The 25,851-nt window shown below is 36.2% G+C and overlaps 1 protein-coding gene across 3 annotated transcripts in view; it reads right to left on the bottom strand.

Annotated features, from left to right (window-relative positions):
- Window positions 1–666: 666 nt before the first annotated feature.
- SLC66A2 (solute carrier family 66 member 2) overlaps window positions 667–25,851 on the bottom strand; it is a 68,777-nt gene continuing 43,592 nt past the window's right edge. For all 3 annotated transcript variants that reach the window (XM_072411563.1, XM_072411560.1, XM_072411562.1), the window contains 2 exons: window positions 24,519–24,735; window positions 667–5,464 (listed from right to left, as the gene is read on the bottom strand). In XM_072411563.1, coding sequence (XP_072267664.1) covers window positions 5,257–5,464; window positions 24,519–24,735 — 425 coding nt within the window. In that variant the 3' untranslated portion in view covers window positions 667–5,256. The remainder of the gene's footprint in view (window positions 5,465–24,518; window positions 24,736–25,851) is intronic.

Raw genomic sequence — 25,851 nt, forward strand, 5'->3', positions numbered from 1 at the left:
TTATATTATTGCTTGATCCCATCCAAAACAGCCAAATTAAAAATGGTTTAATGTCAGTCTGCCTACAGATGTGAAACAAGGACATTGTTTTAAACGAGTATTGGGGATGGGCTATTGTTTAATCCACGTCACAAAATATTTAGGGTATAAACCATAAAACTTTTACAAATAACAAAGTAATAACCATGCAATAAGACGCAAAATGTTATTGAAAAAATGACCAGCTAATTAAATACTTTTGGGAATTGATGTACAAATCCAAATATTAAGCCTAGCATTTAAGTTGTAAGGAAACATCAATATATAATCATTCATAAACGTTAACCCAGCTATTATTTTTATTGTTAGCAAAGCACAATCCAAAAATAAAATATTGATTATTTTATTGAAAGTATCCTAAAGTGAAGCTCCCTTATTCCTAAATGTGATAGAAACTTCCCACACAGAACTGTTACAGCGAAAGGATGCTGCTGGAAATTAGCCCACCCCGATTTTAAATAGAGAAGTTCTTTAAGGATGAACATTCTCAAGTCAGCCTAAAATGCACTCTGAAACTGAAATAATCATCCAAAATATTGTCTTCCAAAAGGACATCAGGACAGGCAAATACTGTGCATTTCCATGCATTAAATAAACAACACAGAATAAGGGAGCAAAACAACAATCCATGTGTACATTACTACAAATACATGTATATGCTTTATTGCCATTATATAATAAAATGACAGTTTTTTTGCAACTTACATTTTAATAGTGAAATATTCAGTTGACACATTTTTTTTCAAGCTAAACAGTACTAAAATTATCTACAGCCCTGAAACACAGTTTAGGTATAAAAGCAATCAGCAGCCATATCTACTGCTGGCAATCATAAATATACACATTTTCATTGTTTGACATTCATTATCTATTACATTAAACAAACGGTAAATATGTATTTGGATAAAGGAAGAAGGTAACATTATATAATTGTTGTGTATCCCACAGAGAACAGACAATCTGTGTGGTCTGGCAAGGCATTTCAAACACTTTATATACATACCCAAGAGTTTAATATAAAGCATTGTAAAATGATTCGAGATTTTAAGCTGCCTGTTTGAGCAGAAAACATCTAAAAATTTGTAACATTTTACAAGTAACGTTTTTATGTGACAAGTAATAGAGTAACATTCATGTGACAGCTGTAATCACAAAACAGTCTCATACAAATACACTTTATGGCCATTTTACCATTAGACACAATAGCATCGTGCCCAAAAAAGGTAAAAGGGTGAGGCACAGTGTTTTCTTCATACATTATAAATGACATTTCTTTGTACCTATTGGTGATAAAGGTGAGCTTAATGGAGAAAACAATTTCCATAAATACATTGCAGCAAAGGTATCTAGTTTCTGATCTGTAAGTAAGCAGCAAATATAGCGAGCAACATGTAGTTCAGAAAGTTAGAAAAGTCAACAGTTAAAAATGAAAAAACATTTCTCTTAAGTATACATTGTAATAGCAAAACACACTGTATAGTCAATGTTAACAGATTCTTTAGAAAATGAATATACTGCTTTTGGGGAGGACAACTAGGAAAATGTTAGGTTCTGGACAAGTTGCAGTTGTATGTAAACTATTAGCAAAGAACCTCAGGAACTAATATTTGCTATAATTGAGTATTATTGAGTTATCCACATCAGCATTTTTCCTGTATTCTGATTATGCTTGACCATAGAGACAGAATGGGCCACTCCCATGCTACTACTTTGCAACAAAATATTGTTAACCATTGTGCATCAACGTCCTATGGATGCAGGCTTCTCTGATTAGGTGCTAGAACAGCCTGCATCAAGCTGAATGTTATTTTTAATTGAACAATAAAATGTTTTTGAAAAGTAAGTAGCCTTTGAGTGGCCTGTTGTTCCTACCTAATGTGGAAAGAGACATCTTGTCTTCTTGCCAGTGGCTGATACAGTAAAAGTCAGCCAAAGTTTTGTCTCAACCTAGTGAATTTCCCAATCAGATTTTCATGATTAGGAAAACCTTAGATCTGGTGTGAAAACCTCCACAGCGCTAGGGTGGTCTTTTTCACTACCTGCTCAACAGGCACTGGTACGAAAATAAAAATTAATAACATGACTCCATACAAAAGTAAAACCACACAAAGTTTTTCCATGACCTAGTTCTGCAAGGTTTACATGCAATGCAATGGCATTCAAGCATATGGTGGCAATATGTTGCAATTAAGCAGAGCAATGCCCATCACTACACATAGGTTAAACAAAATGGGATTGAAGCACACAATGCCTTGTGAAAGTACTCATCCCCCTTGGTGTCTTTCTTGTTTCTCAAAATACCAACCTGGAATTAAAATGACTTTTTATTTAGATTTTATGTAATGCGCTCAACAATGTAGTTTAAAGGGTTGAAGTGGAATAAAAATAAAATACCATATATATATATATATATATAAATTTTAACACACATGGCCATGTCATACAAGTCTGTATGCAGTATATAAATAGCCCTGATCTGGAAAGGTTTCCTAAAGAAATGTTTCTCTGGTAAGAGGAGGCTTATATTGAGGTTTTTTTGGTCATCATGGAAAATGCCATGTGTGAGACCACCATTGTGGTGTCAGAATCATTTGGTGGGGATGTTTATATTTTTAAAAGCAGACATGGTCAGGAACGAAGATAGCATACAGAAGACAGATGACAGTAAATATTCTGCAGAAGTGACACTGGGGTGGATTAATGGGAGCTGCGTCAATGTTTTGGAATAGCCTAATTAAAGCACATACCTCAACTGCAACCCATTTACCTTGCCTTAAGGAATGGGTGAAACTCCCGGATGTGTTAGGCAACTGAGAACACAAGACATCTTAGATTGTTTGCTAACTCCACTGCCTCCTGGTGCTGGAGATAAGTGCGGCTACTTTACACTTTTAACATTACAAATTAGGCGAGACCCGAGTATAAACCAAGATTCTGTTTGTAATGGCATTATGAATTTAAGTTTATACTCGGGTATATACAATAATTACTGTTTGTGTAATTATTTAGCACCTTCAAAATTGTAGGCATGTTGTGTAAATCAAACAATGTAGGTCCTCCAAAAACTATTTTAATTCCAGGTAGTTTCACGACACAACTGTATGTAAACCCTATCACTGAACTTTTCTAATTTGCTCACTGGTCTGGTGAATAAATTATGGAAACAATTTTTCAACTCAGTAAAGTGAAACACTGGCTAATCACATTTCAAGATTATCCACCTCTCTCAGTTATTATTTCAAGACTACAGAATGATTAGACTTTATATTATGCAGATAGGGGAGTAGTTGGGTCTGAGTAGTTTCACAGGTGAAAACTGGACAGGACTGACAAAACAAAAATGCTGCATATTGTAAGATCACAACACCACAGCATTTATTCTGGTCCTACAAGTATTATTCAGTACTTGCAGGGTATTTAAGGAATGAAACCTTGGAAAATGTGCACATAGTGCAGAAATGTATTGATTTTTTTTTTTGTTTTGCCTGACATACAGCAGAGAGCTCTCCAAATTTTTAGAGGGCAGAATACTGTAACCTATTATGTAGAAGAAAATATTTTGATATAAAATTATTTAGAATGGACAAATAAAAAAAGGAATGTAGTTTTACATTTTAATTTGGCATCACACATCTACTAAATGCAAGACATTGATTTAGAATTATTTAAAAGAAGCTAAAGTCCCATTAGTCATAAACAATACAAGTAAAAGAGCCTCACACTCCCTCCACATAATACCCATTGCATAGCAGAGTGTTCCAAGCATCTCGCACAGCAATTACCTGGAAGAAAGAGAAAGTGGATAGCAATCTGACAGAATAACACTGACAATATAAAGTGATATCTGACCTACTGTCAGTGGTTGCCAGCCTTTTTGGTCCCGCAGACCACTAAAATTAATGGCTCCAGACCGCGCAAGCGCGGGGAGCCAGGTGTCAGTCAAAGGTGGAGAAACCTCCCCCATAGTGGCGTCATCGTGACATAACCCCGCACACTCTCCCATCACAGATCTAAGGCTGCGATGGGACAGCGGGTGGGTTGTGTCCAGGGACACAGCCCGCCCACTTCCCTGAGCCTGGGATTTGTATGGAGGACATGGTCCACAGCTCTGGCAGGTGTGCCCTCCTTCTCCTGACCTTGCTAAGGGGTGCACTGGCCAATGCCGCAGCCCACAAAAATGTTTTCGTGGACCACCGGTTGGTGACCTCCGTACTATGTGGACAAGAATGACTTGGATTCATACCTCTGAAGAAAAACCGTGTAGAAATACTTATTCTAATAAACAGGCAGACATTGAGAATATAATTTTGCAATTTTACCCCCCTCCTTAATTACCTACAGGTTAAGAATTTCAGCAAAAAAGATCTGACAGAGCAATACATTGAGAAATAAAGACCTGCTTTTAATAAAGTTGCAAACTAGATCAGTTTGCAGCTCCTTGGTTGAATGGTTTTCTCCTAGTCTTTGACAACATTTTCTTAGGTATTTTAAAAGCAGCAAACAGGCTAGAAAATTTGCAATGTTGCAATGAAAAGCTTAGAACAAACAATTTTCTTTTGTATGTTGATTTGGAAAATGTGATAGAAATAAAGGGAATGACCACTACAAATGACACATTATCTGATATAAAAGTGCTCAGAACTAAGGAGTGGACATGGCAAACTAGCCAGTAACATGTTTTATAAACAAATCATACTATGAAATAAATTAAAACGGAAAAACAAATAAAAAGAGGCATTTAACAATTTAGAACCTTGTAAATTGCCCCCTTTGAATAGCACAACCAACTTAAAGGTGAAACTGTGGACACACTTATTTATTAAGGCCATGCAAAGATACTGTGCTAAGTGTGGTCATTCACAGCAACCAAATTCAATGTAATCAGGGAATTGAAAGATTAATTCTGATTGGTAGCTAATGTTTAATTAATTAAAATCTTTGTTGTTTTTAAAGAAACCATTGCATAAAATTAAAGCAAGGTAGTTAAGAAAAGGTGGAAGCGTTGCACATAGCAAGCAACCAGACTATTTCATTTCCTACTCAAAGACAGTTCAAATTGGAATGACGTTCATGAGCAAACAAGCTCCATTATTCTTCAGGATTCATTACTCCAGCATTACATGCTTTCAGGATACATGCATTATACATATGCAGTACTGATGCAGAAGTAGTTCTAGGACTGGGAAGCACACGATTACACAGTACATGTTCTCCACATCATAGAGCTTTGGCACTGGTTGCATGTGGTATGTGCGATACTGGCTTCTGAGGGTACCTGGTGTACATGTACACCTGCAGCAAGATTGTAATGTCTACAATGACCTGCAGGAGGCCACAGATGGTAAACTGGAAAGGAGCTTGATTCAAAATAAAGTATATAGTCTTAAAAGTGTCCCCGCTGGTCCACATCAGAACCATTTTGATACTGGAAAAAAAAAAGAAAAAAAAATTAGAAGATGCACAAATTCATAGCCTAAGCAACAAAAACATGAATTAAGGTTTTTGAAATTAGGGAGTTTACCAAGATATTTACTAAAGTATAGCAAAAGGAAAAGTTAGTAACAACAAAATAATTTCACATATCTGAGATGAAAGCCTGTAAATATACATTGTAAGGAATGTCATGTGAAGTGTTCTCAAAATAAATAAAGCACAAACACAAAACCCAAGCTGTTTTCACTGCAGTCTGAATTATCCTGTAGTTAGCATTTAATTAGCATCATACTTTAACTAAACAAGGAATGCAGATTCATTCAGCCACTATTCTGTATTCAAACTTTTGCTTTTTCCACTTGTGGTCATTGTAGAGATAAGTGGAGCTCTAAAACTAGGATGAAGACATAATAAAACATTTAAAAAATGTACCATGTATCTTTAATTGCTTCTAAAACAAAATAGCAGTCTTCCTGGTAGGTAAGTGCCCCTAGGTAGCCCAATGCCTCCAGCCTCATAGCTGTACACTGGCAGTGTGAGATCTAGGGTACTGCTGCCTGTGACTGCTAGTCTTCAGAGATTTGTTGCTGGAGAAGAATCTGCTCTGCATCTCATTGTTCCTGCCTCCTTCATGAATCTAGGCTTTCTGACCCCTTTTTATGCTTCGTGAATATCCCTATGAGCCATGCTTCTGTTCCACCTCCACAAGTGCAGAAAAAAGAAAAAAAAATCTGTATTGGTGGAAAATTTAGATGCAGGGAGCCTACAAGTAATAGTAGCGAACAGTAATTTGTCCTCTTCATGTCTTTTTGGACCCCAGCTTCCAGAGCTCGGATACTTTTTAATTGCAAGTTCTAGGGCCATTACAGACCTGTTAGCCATGTGTTAGTTTTAAATGTGACAACAGGTCCTCTACACCTTCCCCATGTGTCTGGAGGTTGACTGACAGTAAAGTATAGGCCAGCCATTCTCAACTCAGAGTTCTCTAATGGTTTTGTGAGCTTTGGCTGACTGTGTTCTCCCATGTGATGGTGCCTACATAGTTCAGGGTCTAATGCCACAAGCATGATCTTCTTCGGAATATCTTCAGATCACCATGATAAGGAAAACATTCTTCATCTCATCTTTCCATATTTTTCTATTTTATTTTAGGTTTCCAGAGACTCTTATTGCATGTTCTATGGGTTATTCAACTGAACAACATATTTAGTTTGACACATTGAACTGGACCTAACTACACAGGTGCATTATGTTTGGATGAAAAGTAATTAGGTTCCGGTGTCAGGCTCGTGCTCTTTACTATAGGTCAAAGGATCATCTGCAGAATCAATCATACAGGATATTAGAGAGCGTGTTAAGAGATCTATAAATGAGATTTAGTACAGTAATACAAAGCAAACACTGTAAAAAGAGTCCACAAGCCTAACGTTACTCATGAGTATTACAGCTACTGGGAATGTGATATATCCTAAATTAGCGATGAAAAACTGCATGCAGTGTCCTCCAGAATTAAAGTATAGCTTTGCTTTCTAAAATGAGAAACAATCACACATCACTACTTCCATATAATATCCGAAATATATTTTTTAGTTGATTACTAATTTGTGTTTTAGCACAAATCATTCAAATATCTCTATCTATATCTATATGATTTTAGGAGTCATAATCTCAACACTTTAAGACTAAGGGTCTAATGGTCCATCCCCAACTATTGTTTTATAATACAGGCACAGAGTAGTATATACAGCCATGTATTTAAAAACAATTTATTCTGTTAAACTGTCTCTTTCATTCAAAATAAATTCACTATATTATTAAGCTGTCCATAGACATAGGATAATATTTAAATACAGAGGTTCTGTCCAGCTGCTGAACAGTCATTCATGCAATACTGGCATTATCTTGTGAAATCTATAGCAAACATCTTAAAAAATCCAACTGGTCCAAATAAGTTATCAGCCAATGGACAACAGAATAATCAGTTTGTGTTATACTAGTATCAAATGGACATATTGACTTTGTTAGGCATTGATCTTCAGATGTCCATAGACCAGAGCTGGCAGCATGAAACATTCAGCATAAGAGTGTAAGTGTTAATCATCAAAAATGTACTTGTCAAGATACGACAAAACAAAACATTTTATAGACATACTGGGGTAATACAATCTCACTTATAAGCAGAAAGTCATAGTTTGATGGCCCTTCTGAAAACAAAACAGGAAATTCTATGAAAAATATAGGATTTTGGAGGTGAGACCATGTACAATATTTGGTTGTTTTTTTACTAAATCCTGCAACTTAAAGAGACCAGAAAATTTATATGAAGACAAATAAAAATACAAACCTAAAAACAGAAGCCTCAGCTATCAAAACTGAAGTCTGCCTGGTGGTCGTATGTTACTGCCACACTGTTTTGAACAATGGCAAGGACTAAGCCTTGGGAGCCATCTCATAACTAGTCCAGCCTAATGTCAGGGCCCTTCTGGGGGGTTGGATTTAAACAATGACCTCCCTAAACTTTGCTGGAGCATTATATGTCATTGTACATTTTAAAAGATCTATTGTGTGTGTACAGCCTCAATGGTCAGTCTGAAAAAGCAGACAGCATCCTAAAATGTTACAGTGGTTTTTCTTTATCCTAAACATCAAAGTAAAATCAAATTATCCTGTCCCTGAAGTCATTTAGCATTCCCCGCTAAGCCAAACCTGTGAAACACTGTATTTAATTGAGTATCTTCCATTCGAACAAAAGATGTTCTCTGGTGTTAACGTGAAGGCATAGACACTAATAAGTAACAAACATACTTTCATGAGCACAAAGGAGAAAATATAATGATTTATACCTCACTGAAACCAATTTCACACTAATCCTCCAAGTAATCTTTACAACAATAAAACTTTTTTAGTAACCTATAAAACGTCTCTTTCATTATTATATGAAAATGAAAGGCATTTCAGTGAAGTTTGCTAATTAATTTGGCTTTTTACATCTGCGGAATTAGGTTAATTCCAAGGTAATAATGTATATGTAATTCCAATCACTAAAACATTATGTAGGCTTTAACATGTGTTTTCAAAAAATATTTTATATGTGCAGATTACATTAACATAACACCCAGTAATATGGCCTTTAGTACCCTTTGTTCAAAGCATTGTCAGGAAGTGCCTTATCCTTATTTCTAGCTGAAAACAGAAAGTTGCTACAAACAAGCTATAGAAACTATAGAAACATATTTTAAAATATGACAATAGTACCATATAGCACTTTCTGGTCATGAACCCAAAGTCACATGACTAGGCTCACCTCCAATCACAGTGCTTCAGTCAGCATATGCCTGCTCCGGGGTCTTCACACTGCAGCCCCAATCTTTATTAATGGGGTGCAAACAATGTGCACAGTGAATTGTAGAGTAAGGGAGAAAGGATAGCAATAAATGTCAATAAAACATTCAGTTATGCTTTACATATAGTTTAACCCATTATTTTTTCTGCTGCAGTATATCTATGTTGTCTGCTCTGCACCTTAAGGACTATTAGGTAAGAATACTCAAATGGTTAAATTTGTTTGACTCAGCTAAATACACCCTCGGGGTATTAAAATAAAAATGGTCAACCTAAATTATCATGGAGCAGCTAGCAACTGCCCTTTTCTTTTAACTCCGGCTAGTCCCAATAGCAAATGCTCCCAAACCCAGCTAATCTTAGCAACATTCCTGCAGTGGTAACTTAATAAAATGCTGGGTGGTTTATGGCCCCAATGCCAAGGGAACCAAACAGCAGATGTGGGGCATGTGCCCTGGATGCCTCATTGCCTAGGTCTATAGGACAACACTAATTGAATCTAGAAGTCATGGGTATCATTTGGTCCAAGCAGTCATAGACCAAATTTCTGTAAAAAAAATAAGTATAATAAATAAAAAAGATCTATGTCCTCTGTCATGGCTCTATGATAGTGCAAAAATATAACAAGCACAGTCATACCACTAACTGTACCTCAAAAAAGCTCATAATATAATGTCCCTACCATAATCATTTGTTATTATCATAGTCTAAGGCCAATTTTTGAAAGGAACCCAATTAACCTAACTGCATGTTTTTTTTCGAGGGGGGGGGGGGGGCTGGAGTGCCAAGAAGAAACTCATGCATACATGAGGTAGTGTCCTGGCTGAGATTTGGTCCTAGGAACCAGAGTCCTAGGATAAAATCTCATTTCAGGATCTAATGGGTATTTACCTCCCCATGACAGGCACATTTTTATTTTCCGCTATGGGTCTATCAATTTAGCAAAAACTTTGCCATTTTTTTACTTTTATATATTTTTTTTTTCATTATATATATATAATTATGTATACTATATTTATTATTTGTGTAGAAAACAATGTTTTAGGTATTAAAATAGTCACTTTTTTTTTCAATAATTGCTAAAGAAGCACAAAATAGAAAAAAAAAAAAAAGATTTGCCTAATGACAGTTTAAAAAACAACTAGCATTCTTTTATATTTACAGTACCATTTTTATGAGTACTTTGAATTTTACATTTTGCAAGATAATACAGGAAAGGATGGTGTTAATATTGGATTATTGCGATTTATAAAATTTATGGTCCCTCTGTACAGATCTGCTGCAGCCCCTGTAAGGATCCAATCATAAAACATGCCTGTAATCTGTATTAACAGAGCCAAAGCAGTGTAAATGTATAGCTGCGCTGAACAACCACAATAACTGGATGCTACAATGATTGTAAGCTCATGGGGGCAGCATCCTCTCCTCCTCCAATGGTCACTGTCCGTCTGTCATTTGCAACCATTATTTAATATGGAGCATTGCGTAAAATGTTGGCGCTATATAACTCCTCTTTAATAAAAAAATAATGCCATTCATAGCCAGATTTTAAGCATTACAGTTAAATTACCAATAAAATGATTTTGTGTTCTGGATGAAAATCTTCCATTAAGTTTCATATATGCACCATGGTATTGTATGTTTTAAATTTGATAGAAAAAAAAGGCCACAAGGTACAGGACAAGACATTACAAAATAAAGTAAAAAGATATATGATCTGGGTTCTGAAGTTGCCAGGGTGCTCAAAGTAACAGATATTGGTACATGCCATGCTTTTACCTTGTTCGCTGTAATTAACTTCCTTATCCTTATTACAGAGTAAATTTAGGCAGAGTAAAAGAACAAGAACAAAATATTCCTGCTAAGGTCAATCCTTTAAACAGTACATAGAATACAGTAACAAAATATCTGTTTATTCTTCTCTGGCCACTGAACATGACAAAAGTTGCTATGACATCCAGCAGCAGTTATGAGTCACTGGTAAAAAGAAGATGAAGCCTTTTATTCTAGGAAAATAATCGACTGGAGTAAATATGTACATTTGCACAAGTTAGAAACATCTTGGGAGTTTAAAAGAAACAAGCTATGGTGTAAGCCGAAGTTACCTTTTTCTGAAGACGAATCTCTATGGCTGCCATTCTCATACTTCAAGACTTTGGGCCTGATTTATTAAAGCTCTTTAAGACTAGAGAGGATACACTTTCACCAGTGAAGCTGGGTGATCCAGCAAACCAGGCATGGATTTCTTGAAAGTCATTTGCAATTTGTTAGCAAATGTTTTTAGTCCTGGACCAAAATCATTTCAGTTTTGCTGCATCACCCAACTTGACTAATGAAAGTGTATCCTCTCCAGCCTTGAAGAGCTTTAATAAATCAGGCCCTTTGTCTGGGGGTAAAAAGGAACAATGGAAAAATTGTGCTGCAGGTTCACGAACATTCAACGATCTTCTCAAAACCTGTCACAGCTGCATGCCAGGCTGTTACGAAAATTCAAAACTATTACTCATCTGGATAATATTGGAGGTCGCTGCTACGCCCTCCTTACATTCCAATCAGCCCATTTCTTTTATGTGTAGCTTCACTGCTCAATTGGAAGGTAGGGATAGGCAGATATAAAGATGTAAGCAGTCCTGCCCCTTTACCCTTTTGTGGTTTGCATACTTGTTCCCCGGTCAGTGACTCAATAAGTAGCGGTGCATGTACCAATTATAGCTCTGGAGCTAGCATCTTTGGAAATAAACTAGCAATGACATATAATTGATAAAATTGATGCCTTAAATATTTAGAACCCCTTCACAAATTTACATTTTAATCAGTTAAATGATTCAATTTAGAATTGTCTGCTAATGCATTGCAATGGGTGTAGTTAAAATGTTCCTGCAACTTATCAGGTGCATTGTGTGTGTTACAGCAGGGATGCTTTACCACCTACTGAAAAAGGTCATTGTGTTGCCATTTCTTTAGTAGCAAACATCTGAAAACCAGTTTTATACTTTGTGGTCCCTGGAATCCAATAAATGTAAGTCCATACAAAATAGATATTACGGCTACAAGAATACTGTGATGGGCTCAGCAGGTACTTACTCTAGGAGATGTCTTGCCTTAGTATTTAATTAGGGTTCCTACCATTTTAGAGTTCGGGGTGAATCCTACAACCTTTGGGTGCTGTCTGCCCACAATATAGGATACATTAAAAGACCAACAGTGGTGTGCCTGTAATATGGATGTAGTAAAACATACACTTATGCACACATTAGATACTTTAACGCTGTATCTGGCAAATACTGAAGTATCAGTTTAGAAGAAATATTTAATAAAACCCAAGGTAAGCCATCTCCTTGGATTCATGCAGCTTAAAGTGTCTTTTTTTTAATAAAAGTTACAAAACAAGTGAAGCAATGAAATCACTAGGCAGAATACAATGATGCAATATTACTGGAGGATTATGAACAGCCAACAAATATTGGTAGGAGATGGGATAAATATGAACATCTTGTTATGAGGTTGATGTATCTTCTATAGGAAAACCTGATTTGCTCTTGGCAAAAAATGTCACAATGACATGGAATACCAAAAATAATTACCTATGAGAAAAACAGGCATTTTTTCATGATTTGAAGCAAGTACTGACGCAAACAACAATAACGGTTTCAAGAGCTTTGTTTTTCCTTTCATGTTTTCCAGTTTACAGAACAGATATTTATATGATTAAAAAAAAGTCTCATAAAAGTCATTATAGATACATTAGTTTGATATAAATGCCCTGTACTTTTTTGCATTAAATAAAAGCGGAAACAAAATGAAGCCTATGACAAATGGATGGGTTGTTCTTGAACTCCATTGACCATGCTTTTTTTCCCACCACATTTTAGGCTGCTTATAGGTTTATGCTGCAATAATTTAAAGATTTCAGTTCTATAGAGGAAACCACTATTAAAATGATTGTGCCTACCATGATCAAGGATAAAAGGATTCCTTTGAATTGGTGGTCAGTGGAAAAAATGCCTCATTACACTCATGGTCAAGAGAAAAATGCCAACTAAAGATATGGTCAGTGTAATTTGCCCATACATTAGGTGACTATCAATGTGATAACTGGGATGCCTAACACAGTTATAAATAATAATAATTCCTTACAGATAACCAATATGTTCCTTAGGGTCAGTGGTCATTTATGTAAGAAACAAAAAAGAAACTCCACTGCTCCTATACCTTTGGGACTATTAAAGCCAATCCACTTCAGCTCACAGTGGGTGCTAGAAGTTTCTTTAGTAGCGAGAAGTGTCTAAGAAATTAGCATATGAGATACCTTTATGGGGCTTATGCTTTTCCTAGTAACTGGATTTGGTACTTTCCTTGGTTTGTCTTCTTTTTCAATGTATAGCTAAAAGCTCATTTACTTGTTGATGTTCAGATTTCTATATTTAGTAAAATAACCAATAACAAGGAGGAGTAAGCCTGTGAGATCAATACAATACTGACAGAAATAAACTCCATATTATCCCAGTAAAGAAAACTGGTCATCAGAGAAACCTAACTGGTGCTATTTCTGTCCTCTCCTGTAAATGCTATTTACCTGGCATGCTGAACCACTTGTAGGCCCTGGGTAAGGAGCAAGCATTCTCATATGGACTTCAATTGTGATCTTCCTTACTGTTTCCAATTTGCCAAAATCCTTGCAATAACTGAAAAAAATACTTTTTTTTTTCTGAAAGGTAGAGTGTTAAACTTGAAAGGTAATACAAGTGCTGTCACCTTAACAAAGCTGCTAAAATTACAAAACCTGTTTGCAAGGCTAAGCAATACTTGAAGTTTTCTGAAAAGAAATAGCTTGTACCATAAAGTAAAGCAGTCAGTAGTAGTCAGGGTTGTTAAAAAGATAAAAAAACAAAAGAAAATATGCAAATGCCTCCACTTGCCTGCAATTAATTTATATTACCAGTTTTTATACTCTACACTGCCCACACGTTGCTTGAACTGTTCTATGGGCTCAAGAGTTAGCATAAAAAGGATTGGACTTTACAAGCTGCCTAGGTGGTTGTATTGTTGTATTTTAAAAAGGAAATAGTAAAGCCACATTATCTCAAGCTTGTCTTTAATTAATATACATCTAGCACAAGTGTGACTACACCAAAACAGGCACCATTGGGGATGGGGAAGTTTAAGATGTTGGTAAATATGGCTTCAGATGTTGGCAGATGCAGTGGTAAGAGAGAAAGGATATTGGTAGTCAGGGGTAGTGGTTAGAGTGCACTGGAAGCAAGTGAAAAAATTCTGTGCAGTGGCAGGCATTGGGAAGTGCACATCGACACCCATATTTAATCTAAGATCCAAGTTTGTCAAATAATAAAACTGGGACTCAAAATTTTTCCATAGGTTTGCAAGATATGCTATAGATCTCTAAGAATAGTGGTGTATTACCAGTGATATAGACAACACACATACTCCATATACCATTTCAATTTTAATTTAATCCAACTTGGGCAGCATGGTTTTTTTATATTATACATAAAAATACTTTAAATGCCGTCATTCAGCATACGTGACTGGTGGTGTCCTGTTATTTGTCTCTACACAGCCTAATCTGATAGAGATTACATGTGTATTAATCTCAGGAAAATGCACACACTTTGAAAGCAGTGATTTCTCCAGAGCAGTGTTCAGGCCTTGACGTATGTCTTTTTTGCTATTTTCATTTCTGCAATTAACTTAGGTTCTATAATTCTATTTTATACAGACAAATGATATTGTGTTCCTCTTGGTCCGTAAATCATCTCCATGTTGAGCACTGTCATTTGTCTTTGTACCATTTGCGATTTGTAAATATCTCTATGTGCGGAACAAAAGTGCAATCCATATCTGAGTAGCTATATTAAGACACCGGAATGTGAAGCGACAGGCCTAAATCTCTTTTCTAGTTCTTTCGCAAAATCAGCATTAGTCCTGGCAGAGACAAGTTGCTGCTGGCATGGCCACTTTCCAAGCTTGGTTAACAAAGACATTGTTCTGCTGTATGGATATTAGATTTCCCATGAGCTGAAAAAAAACCCATTCTTTTTCATATAAAACGCTTACAAATGAAAGTCATAAATTACAAGTATTACCTAACACCAAAAAAAAAAAAAAAAAAAAAAAAAAAAAAAAAAAAGAAAACGTACACAATGCTGGTTTCTGTACATTCAAAGAACTTATTTTATAATTAAAATGTCATAGTTCTATTTATAAATTGCATTCTTTCCAAAAACAGAAAGAAAGCTTGACGATGCAAGAACAGCAACAAATAGGATGAAGTACAATATAAAGGGATATATATATACATACACAGGGGATATAAAAAGTGTACACACCTGTTAAAATGCCAGGTTTTTGTAATATAAAAAAAGGGACCATAATAAATCATTTTAAAACTTTTTCAACCTTTAAGCTAATATTTTGTTGAATATTGGCCATTCATAAACAGCACAGCGTGGTCACTCAGACCGCGCTGCTGTCTCTCCAGATAAGGATTTCTACTCAGGTCACTCTCCATGAGACCCTCTGAATACCTTTATATTAATGTTTAAATAAAATCCCGTTTGCATGCAAGATAAAATCACACTTGTACTCCTTATCAAGTATCATATACAGCAAATGAACTTCTGTACACTACTGTCATACGTATAATACCCCTGAAGAAGCCCTGACGGGGCGAAACACGTCGGGTATAAGACCTACGTATAAGACTAAGGAATTGTGTGATTTAGAAGTTGAATGTCTAGTGCCTCCTCAGAGCCAAGTTGGTATTGACCAAGACCCAAGTCATAGGTCATACCAAATTGTTTGAAAACATTTTTTGAATTATGTTACCATTTTGATATTCACTAAAAATACAATTAAAATTAATTGCCCAAAAAAACCCTACTTTCTATTTTTTTGGTTAATTTCGATTCTTCTTAGGGTTGGCAATTGGGCTATGTTTAAGGCCTCTATGTACTAGGTTTTCACCAGATAGGTACACTCATTAGTCTATTCTTAATATTTTGTTGAAGCAGATGTAATTACAGCATTCAGTCTTTTTGGGTAGGAGTCTATCAGCATGGCACATCTTGACTCGGAGCACTTTTGCAAGGAGGAATGGGCAAATATTGCTGAGTCTGTCGGAAGGCGAGGACGTCTCTTGTGCACAGCCCTCTTCAGGTGACCCCACAGATTTTCGACTGGGTTTAGGTCTGGGCTTTTTTTGCCTTTTGTCTTGTAATAGCTGTGCAAAAATTAAAATTGGGGAAACTACCTTCACCTCCTACAGACAGTTGGGGACAACTGCAAGGTTCAACCCAGAAATTCTTTTAAGCTGGTTGGGAAGAAATTGTAGGTGGGTGGCAGCCTCTGTATTGTGACCCAGCTTATCAGTAACCAAACAAAAACAGCTGGGTGGGTATCGAAAAGTGCTAGGTGCTGCGCGAGCCTAAAAAGGGCTGGGAAGAACACTGCAACTGTAACATATAAGATTTATTTTCTTTCTTGGTGACGATAGTTGTAAGTACAGAAGGAAATACAGACCACAATAAAAACTTAACAGAGGGTTTATACCCTTCTCCACTATATCTAAAACTACAGAAAAAAAATGCATCACTTTAAAGCATAGTGCTCAAGATGATGAACACATTCTGCAAATCCCAAAGTTCTAGGAGTATAACAACCATGCAGCTTTATATATGAATATCAGGTTTAGTTTAATGCTCAGACCTCGAAAGACCAACCGCATGTATAAAAAGATGACTCTGCTATTTCAGTAGACCTTGTTATCCCCACGAGTCTACAGCCTAATCAATTTGAAATATTTTTCAGAACTCATTACCCTACTTTCCAAACTTTGTGTCAGCATGTATATTCCATTGTGGAAAAAGTTCTTATTTGCAGAACTGATTCTGAGAAATGTCATTTTTATTTCCTTTGAGCTGACAATTCTATTAAGGTCCTGGTTTATTTTGAATTCTAGTGCTCCCTCTGAGAAGCATTTTCCACTTCAATTTACCAACAGACAGGCTAGATGCTCTTTTGCCTTGTCTAGTATTTCTGCAAACAGATATAGAAACTGTGTACCAGCCTCACAGGATACATTCCTATTTCTTCTAAAAATCACATGCAGCCACTAAAGACAATATAAAAATGTTGTTGTTGTGGACTATACTTAGAAAATCATATGTTTACTCCATAGCAAATCCCCATGTTGGACATCAGTAGTTCTGAAATCTCTGGAAGTCATTTTTAGACTGTTCTCATTACTGTTCAGACACTTGAAATAAAAACTATTAGTAAGGAATAACCACACTTCAGAGATCAACACTTTCCCAAAGTTAATAATCATTTTAGCCTTGATTTGTATATTTCAACAAAGCCTCCTTCTGTAATTGATGTATAATAATAATAACTGGATCATGAGGGAAATAATGAACCTTTACATTTGGTTCCACAATAGGAGCTCCTTGAAATAATCAGTGTATGGGTTACAATCATTACTATTGTACTGCTTTGATAAGATAGCCCTTGTAATTAACAGTGCAGCTGAGGCTCACAAATGAAAAGTGAGGCAAAAAAGAAACTTGAATGTCCATTATAGGCACTCTATTGTAAGTTTGATGGAGTCTTCCTGCTGGGATTATAAAAAGCATTTGCTTCTATTTTCTTTGCGATTGTACAACAGAATGAATACCAGGCAAATTTACCAGAATATTATATAACTGCAAAGAGAATAATTATTTCACGATAATAACCAAAATTTGTTTACTTGGGTATATCTATTACACTTGTGACATACATTTGAAGGACCTAGAATGCAGTGCTTGAATTATGTTTTATGGAGCAACGTACACTTGGCATGGCACTGCATTGCTGTTTCTTTCTGCAAATGCCTCCTGCTCAATGGTGTTTCTACAGCTTTTACTCCCCTTCACAGATCAATTAAAAATGCAATGCAAATCCAATACAACTCAAAGTCAGCTCCTCAACTGTATGTCTAAACTCCTATAAAATGTTGTAGGAGTATTGCATAGCTTTTTTAAGGAAGACTGTGTGACTGCCCATTTGTCCTGTCCCAGAAAGTTGGAGTATTTGGGCACCTGACAAAGCATATACTATTATATTACCATTACTATATCAAACACAGAAGTGTGGTATGTATACACATAATGTAGATTACTGTAATTGCAAAGAAGATTTTGGGACCAAACCCTCAAATACCACTCCACCGATCTGTGAGGCAGTCCAACATATTAATAGGTTAATAGTTAGGCATGAGAAGCAAAGGGTCTAATCCCTGATCAAGAGCAATTGGTCCAAAAGGTCCTAATGGAGCATTTCAGAGTTCTATATCATTCTACTAGGTATGTGACCATGCATAATGCACTTTGAAGAATAACCAGAATTTAAAAAATAACTATGGCTTTAGGTTCCAACACCCTATTTCCCATTCAAACAGATATACGATCAAATTAACAAATTCCAACTGCTCTCCCCATCCAATACATACCTTAGATGAGGCCACAATCTTCTCCAACAGTAAGGACCAATTCCAGTTTGGGTGGCTCCAATCCTTTACAAAGAGCTAGCTGGCCATGTCCAAGTGACTTTCTCTAAAAGAGATCCAACAGAGCCACTGTCTACTTGTGGGGAGAGAAATGTCTGCAGGGAGACAGATTTTAGGTCCTATAAAATAATTGCTAAGCACCTCAAGTTGTCTCTGTAAAAAGGACCGAGGCCGCCCAAACTGGCATTAGCCACAGCTTGGAAGTTATCATGTAAGTAATAGAGGTATCTGTGGGAAAGAGGAGATGAGGGAGGGAGGAGTAGTTGGGGGTATATTATAAATAGGGAGGGGAGGAAATGGAAGCATTTAAAAAGCATGCATAAGAACAGCTATTCTTTAATACGACAATAAAAATACACATTTTCTATGTATGCATACAAACAAAGGCATGTTTGTCCACCAACCTTGTCAAAGGTTATATGCTTGAAACATAAAGGTAACTGAGAAAAAAAATACACAATAAACTTAGAAGTAATTTCTCTATCCATTGCACAATATTCTGGTTAACAATAAGTCTATATCAGTCCATATCTTTGTACTGATGGTGGCCGATCGCTAAACAAGGTTTAAAACATCAATGTATGACCTTCCAAATAATGACAAAATAGTTCTGCAAGTCAAACCTTTCATGTGGGTTGACTTCCAAATTAAAATCTGAAGCTCTGATAATGTTCAGAGAATAAGTTAATTATGCATTCACAAGTTAATAATGTATAATAACCAAATTTAACAAGTCTTTTACATTTTCCAATTATTCTCTATAAAGCAGCAAAAAACTGAAGACTTTGGTAAAATCCTAAAGATTTTAAAATAATGTTTTTCTCATGTGCCTAAAAAAACAACTAAACATTATATTAGCACTGATTTCACATGTGACAGGGTAGACCTATTTATGATCTTAAAGCTTAAGTTTATTCTGCCTAAATTTTGCCGTCCTTGATCCCTCCTTCCCTCCAATTCAACATGCTAATGAAATTATTAAGTAAAGCAATCAGATTTCTATCACAAACCTTAGTTTAGACCCAGCAACAGCATCACTAGTTATCTTTGTTTTTTATCTCTCCAAAGCAGGTACAGTATATCAGGATTTGTGGGAAGGATTGGCAGTGTATTGTACATGACTTCCTGAAAACAAGATGTATGTGATGCTCACTTTTGGAACAAGGATGGTTATCATTTGGTTGATGCCTGGAAATAAAAGTTTCATCATACTAAATGTATGAATGGCCAGTTGATATAAAAGTAACAGATCAGCTGTCAGATAAACTATGCTAAAACTTTATTTTATTATATGCCTTTTTTAGCTTTAATAAAAGGGTTTCTTTTTCCATTTCCACTTAAACCTTTGTGGCTTGAGAAGCAAATAAATTGAATCATTGCTGTAACAATCTTTTTACAATATATTATTATTCAAATCATCTTTTCCTAGCAACATGAGATGTGGTATCTAAGCAAGTGCTTATTTAACTTTTAGAAATCCCCACAAAGTACATTTCTAATTCTGCAGTTTACAAACAGATTACTAGGAAACAGAAGCATTGTTCAATATCACTGCGAACAGATGACGGTCTCTAGATAAATGATAATTAGCCAGGAAACAGCTGCACTTAACGCTTCATTTGTTTCACTGTAGCAGAGTTATAAAACTGAAGGGGAAAGCAACATCTGTGTTGCCCATAGCAACCCAAGTTTATCTATCTGTTAGTATTTCTGTGCTGGTAAGAAAGTGTAACTTGGAAAAAAATCTAAAGTGGGTTACCCCTACTCCATTATACCATATATATGTCTGCAGAAGCCGTACATAGATGATAGGTCCAGGATCCAGTCGCCAGGAAGCCACCATTTTCAATGCCAACTTTATAGTGGACTTCCGAGTCCTCAGCAATCTTCTTCCACATTGGACACCCACTGAGGACATAACTCATATGCATGCACCAGACCCAAACTCTACATAGTGCTGTGCATGCACCAGAAGTGTAGGGCTTAAACAAACAGCCACCAGGAGCCAGGGCTTTATTTCCTGGTCAGTTAGTTCTACCTTCGGGTTTTTTTTTTTTCAGCTTCGGTCCATTTTAAGTTATTTAAACAGTGTTAAATATTTTATTTTGGATAATAATCGCATTAAATCAGTGTTCTCCACAGAAAAATGTTCAGACTAACTTTTCAGTAACCTCACAAAAAAGCCAAGTGGTTACGGAAAAGTGCCAGGTGGTACGACTGGCTAAAATGGGCTGGGGGGGGGGGGGGCACTGTTAAAATGTTATCTTTCACAAATTCATCTTCCGTAACCGTGTTATTTTAGCTTTATTTTAAAGGTCTTTATTTTCTGATTTCAACAACACTCACTCAGATTGCCTCTAAGGACACAATTTTCAATCACAATTCACAGCAGCCACTGGCTACTGATGTTTTAAGTGTATCTTAACCTCCAGCTTACAAGTTCTTAGTGACTGTGGGATGCCCATTAAATTAAAATGCTTTGGGAAACAAATTAGCTGCCTTATGTAGTTGCTAAATATTAATTAAATGTATTGTTGAAGGTAGTCAGTCAAGGTTCTGTCTGTGCATGGATGCTCATCAGTGGAAGGCAATGTGTTAATTCATTTTACCCAAATCAATGCCTATTCGTTCAGAGGTCATCAAACATGGAAAACTTGTTCAAGGTGATATTCAACAACCATAGCCCACAGAATAAGAAAATGCTGGTCTACAATAATAATATTTGTCTCTAGCTTAAGGTCATCATCTTGGTAATGTCTTCAAACAACGCACAGGTGACTTGAAAAAGGGAAGGTCACATTAAAAATGAATGATCTCTTTAGATGTTGGATTGCTTGTTCTTTTTGTCTCTGTTTTGGTAGTGCTAAACTCTGGAATAATTAAGAAGATTACAAACCTATGTGGATTCTAGAACTATTCAGGCATCTTTAATTCTCTTTGAATGTAACTCTAAAGTCCTATGTCTGTCCTTACTGTGAGGACATTTCAAAGAATCGCAAAAAAGCTTTTATCAAAAGAAAAAATGTCTGTGTGCTCTGTAGTGGATCACTTCTGAAGTCACCTACACAGCAGCTGATTATCAGGTAAACACCTAATTTGCATGACAATCAGCTTGGCACAATATATATGCTTCATAGCCTTCAATCATTTTTGCACCAACAATGGACAGGTATTGGACAGCTGTGTTAAAAAAGTGCACCCAATACCTCCTAAAATATTGTTGCACAGTTCCTAGTCTTTTTACCAAAAAGTGAACTACAATATTGCTTTTCTGTAGCCTTTTTGCAGTTTTACTAGGCATCAAGTCATATACAGTACATTAATAATGAGCTAGTACCATGGTCAAGTTTGCAACAGTGGATGACACAGTCTATGGCAGGTTTGCCAAAAAAATATAATGGAAAGTCCACTACATGTTGGCTCTGTTAATTTTCTCAAACAGAAATCATGTGCCTAAAGGTTTAGGCTTTTGGTTGCAATACCACTAGAAAGACAAGATACAGTTAAGATGTATAGATAATTGGCTGCTACTTATAAATACTGTTAACATAATCCTCAAGTGGACCTGTGTAATATATATTAGGGTGTAAAATAGTGGGTGAATAAAAGGCCAACATGGTGCCTCCAGGTACCGTTCACATCCTTTAAATAGTTTTCAGGTAGCCCCCATGGCATGCACTGACCACAGAATTGTCTTTAATATATCCAATTTAATGAAAATCCTTGTTTAATACCATTCAGCTGAAAAATACCAATGGGAGAAAAAAGCAGAGGATGTTGAATGGCAGGGTAAAGGGCTCCCAACGTTAAAAGGAAAAATTTTGTTCTAAGGTAAGAACTACATTATGGACTATTATGGATTATGTGTCCTAAATAGGAACAAAAATAGTTAGTTAAGAACATTTGGTACCCAATATTAAACCTTATTACAAATCTACATTATAGACAGACTAACTTAACATTTCAGCCACATAAAATGTGCAAACTTAGCCAAACTCTTCGCAACCTCCTAAAAGTGCTACAAAACCTCTTTTTCTAAATGTATAAACACAGTACTTACAGTGAAACAAAGTGTTAATTATTATGGATCATTCCTTTTTTCCATTTGTCACCAACAACAGTGGATTAACTCAGACAACAAAAGATTGCCTCCAAGGACTCCATTTTCAATTACAAAAGAAAGTAGCACTTTTTCATTAATATTGTTTCAATTTAAAAGTTTTCCATACAAGTATAAAAGTACTAATATTCTTCTGAGTCATAAAAATTTTCATATGCAATCTTTAGAATTGATGAAGCATTTCATGGTTGATTCTTTTCCCAGTTTGCCAATAAAACAGGTATAGCTTTCTGTTTAGCTTGTTTTGTTTATACCCATAGTGCTTACACTTACAAAATGGAAAGTACCAGGAAAATGTTTCATGCGTTTACTTAAACGGCCTATTTGCTGAATTATTCATGAAAATTGTGCTTGTAACATGATTTTATTATAAATATTTATTTTTACCATCGGTTACATAAAAGAACACCTAGTACTTGCACCAAACTTTACAACTTTGTTGACACCTAAAGTTCAAGTTCTCTCTAAGACAATTAGCCAACCTTCCAGCAGCAGAAGAATAATCAGCACTGATACATCTAGGTGTGTCACCCATAAGCCTGCACCCCTAGTGTGTGTGCTTACGTATCACCTACTACTTTGTTACAGTGTACTGCAGGTGGAACTACAGTGCACAATGGGTAACACCAGCATTCAACACACCTAAAAATATCAGAAACCAGTAGCAGTGTTAGCTATGCAAAACCACAAAAGACTGGAGACAGACCCCCAGACTAATTATCTTAATAACCTTTTTTTACAGGGTGCTTGTATTTTAAATACTAGGGTTTTTAGAAGGTCATCTTCTTGGCATAACTGAGGAAACTACCCTTCTTTTTATAAATGTGTCCCAGATGCTACAGACAGACAGACAGGTAGTAATGTATATGTCAATTGCTTTAAAAGGAGCTTGCAAAGCCCTCAACTAAGGGCCTGTGTGGATTTCATTATTTAAGACAGTGGTCGCCAACCTTTCCGGACCGTGCATGCGCAGGGGGGAGCCAGGTGTCATGGGGAAGAAATTTCCCCCAGAGTGACATCATAATGTCAGAACCCACCCACTCTTCCATCGCAGGCCTGAGCCTACGATATGAGAGTAGGGGAATTGTGTCCAGAGACAACCTGCCCACTTCCATGTGCCTGCAGTCTGTATGGAGGACATGGTCTGCGTCTCTAGCCAGTGCGCCTTCCCCCCACACCGGCCGGAGCTGCGGACCACCAAAATTTTCTGAACATTTTAGATTGGATTTTTTAGATTTCTTAGATTTTTTTTTGTTCTACGGTTGACCTCCTTCTGAACTATCACAGACCTGCCTTAAACAGGCTTAAACATTACCACAGACTTGTATGGAAATGTAAACCCCCTGTAATGCGAACAAAAAGGTCATCAACACAATACCTTAAAATCCAAAATCTTACTTTTTATCTTCCAACACTACATACAAATGAAAGAGCCTTTCATAAACTAAATGACTAACAAGGAGCCTAAATATATACATAATTTTGTGTTCTCTGGATACACCATTTTTATATATTGCTTGAACTCAATTGACTTCCCTCCTCCTGTGTGTGTAACTATACAAGTTTTTTTTTTTTATTCTGCTGTTCTTCACTAAGGAATCTTTTCTGGATTTGTGACAGAAGAGAGGAAATAATAAAACTGATCGGAAATGGTCATGTTGTATATTACTGAGCATAATACTCAATTGGATTTCCCCACTGAGTGAAAGATGAGCAGGATCTAGTCCCCCACTAGATCTTCTTTGTGGTTTTGGCTTTGATTGGGAGATCTCCCTCCAACCTCTTCCGCTAAAATAATTAGCTTAATAGATTCATAGTATTTTTTATCTTGTACTGGTAAGGATTATCAAAAAAAAATTGTAAGTATAACTAGGAAATCATTAGAACATTTTGTAATAATTCTTGTCAATTTATTTAAAAAAATGTATACTTCAAGTAATGGCAAACAATGGTTGGGTTGGGGTTTAGGAAATAGTAGACAATACACCTAATTAAGAATCCCACCACAACAGCACTCACCTCATGCCTTCTGTTGAGCTGTTCTGATGATTTCGGTAAAGCTGAGGAACACCAAGCATAGCCTCAGTGAATACTGCTAAAAAGCCCAGCGTCTCTACATATAGCACAGAGTCTAGAGACAGATAGGTGATATATCCAACAGCAGCAGTGAACGCCAGCACACACTGCATGTAGTCTGTAAATCTGCTCCAGTGCCAGAAGAAGTTCATATCAAAATCTGCAACCAAAGTCAAGAGAAGATCTAAATATTTTGGTAGACAAGATAATCTAATATTTATTACATATTTTTTTAAATGTTTTATGTTTTATGAAATCAGCTTAAATATGAGAAGTTCAGGTAGTCCCCCGGTTACATACGAGATAGGGACTGTAGGTTTGTTCTTAAGTTGAATTTGTATGTAAATCAGAGCAGGTACATTATTTTAATAAATGCCATTAGGACAGATATTTGTCTCGCATATTATTAGGCAGTGATGTATCAAGTACTGTATAAAATCCTAACTGTGAGCTAATCACAAACAAAGCAAAAAAAAAAAAAATTATGCAGCCTAGATAGACATTCATTTAACTTCAGAAGCAAGTTGTGCTTTTATATGCAAAAAGAAACAACTACATAGTTTTTCTTGGTCATTAAAGAGTTACAAGATGTTACCGATCAGCTCAACTTTTAAAGAGGAACTAAAGCCAAAAGTGCCTAAAACAAAAAAAACCTGCTGTGTTCTGGTGGTGGCAACTTGTGCTTTAATCAAGAGGGACAGTTTCTGCTATGTCCATTATCTAAGATACACACAATGCTCCAGGAATCCTGTGTCATAAGCATGGGTATTCCAACCATTTGAGACCACACAGCTGAATGGGGTCTCTCTGGGACTTTATGGCCCATTTTACTATATGTAGGTAAGGAAGGTGCTGCTACCCCCCTCATGTGAACCTGGACATTGTTTAGTTCTAGGCTTGATAAGAAGCATGAAAACCCGAATTCATGCCTGTAGGGTGCTTGTTCTATTTTAACACTAAAAAATGGTGGTGTTTGCTGTCTGAAACCAAATCAGGTATTATGAATAATTTACACCCAATATATACAATAGCTTTAAGTTTTTTAAACTTGAAAGAAGTTGAATGGAGGCTTGTAAAAGTTTGACTTTTTACTGCTGGTCATGATATACCCTTTACAAAATAAATTGATATACACAGTGTTTTCCTTTAGCCGGGCACATCACCCTGCCGTTTTGGGGTGCTTACTAAAAAGTTGGGTCACAATACAGGGGCTGCCACCCACCAACAGCTTCTTCCCACCCGGCTTAAAAAAAAACTGTGGAGAACAATGATACAT

The sequence above is a fragment of the Pyxicephalus adspersus genome, chromosome 5, assembly GCF_032062135.1.
Source record: "Pyxicephalus adspersus chromosome 5, UCB_Pads_2.0, whole genome shotgun sequence".
NCBI classification, from domain to species: Eukaryota; Metazoa; Chordata; class Amphibia; order Anura; family Pyxicephalidae; genus Pyxicephalus; species Pyxicephalus adspersus.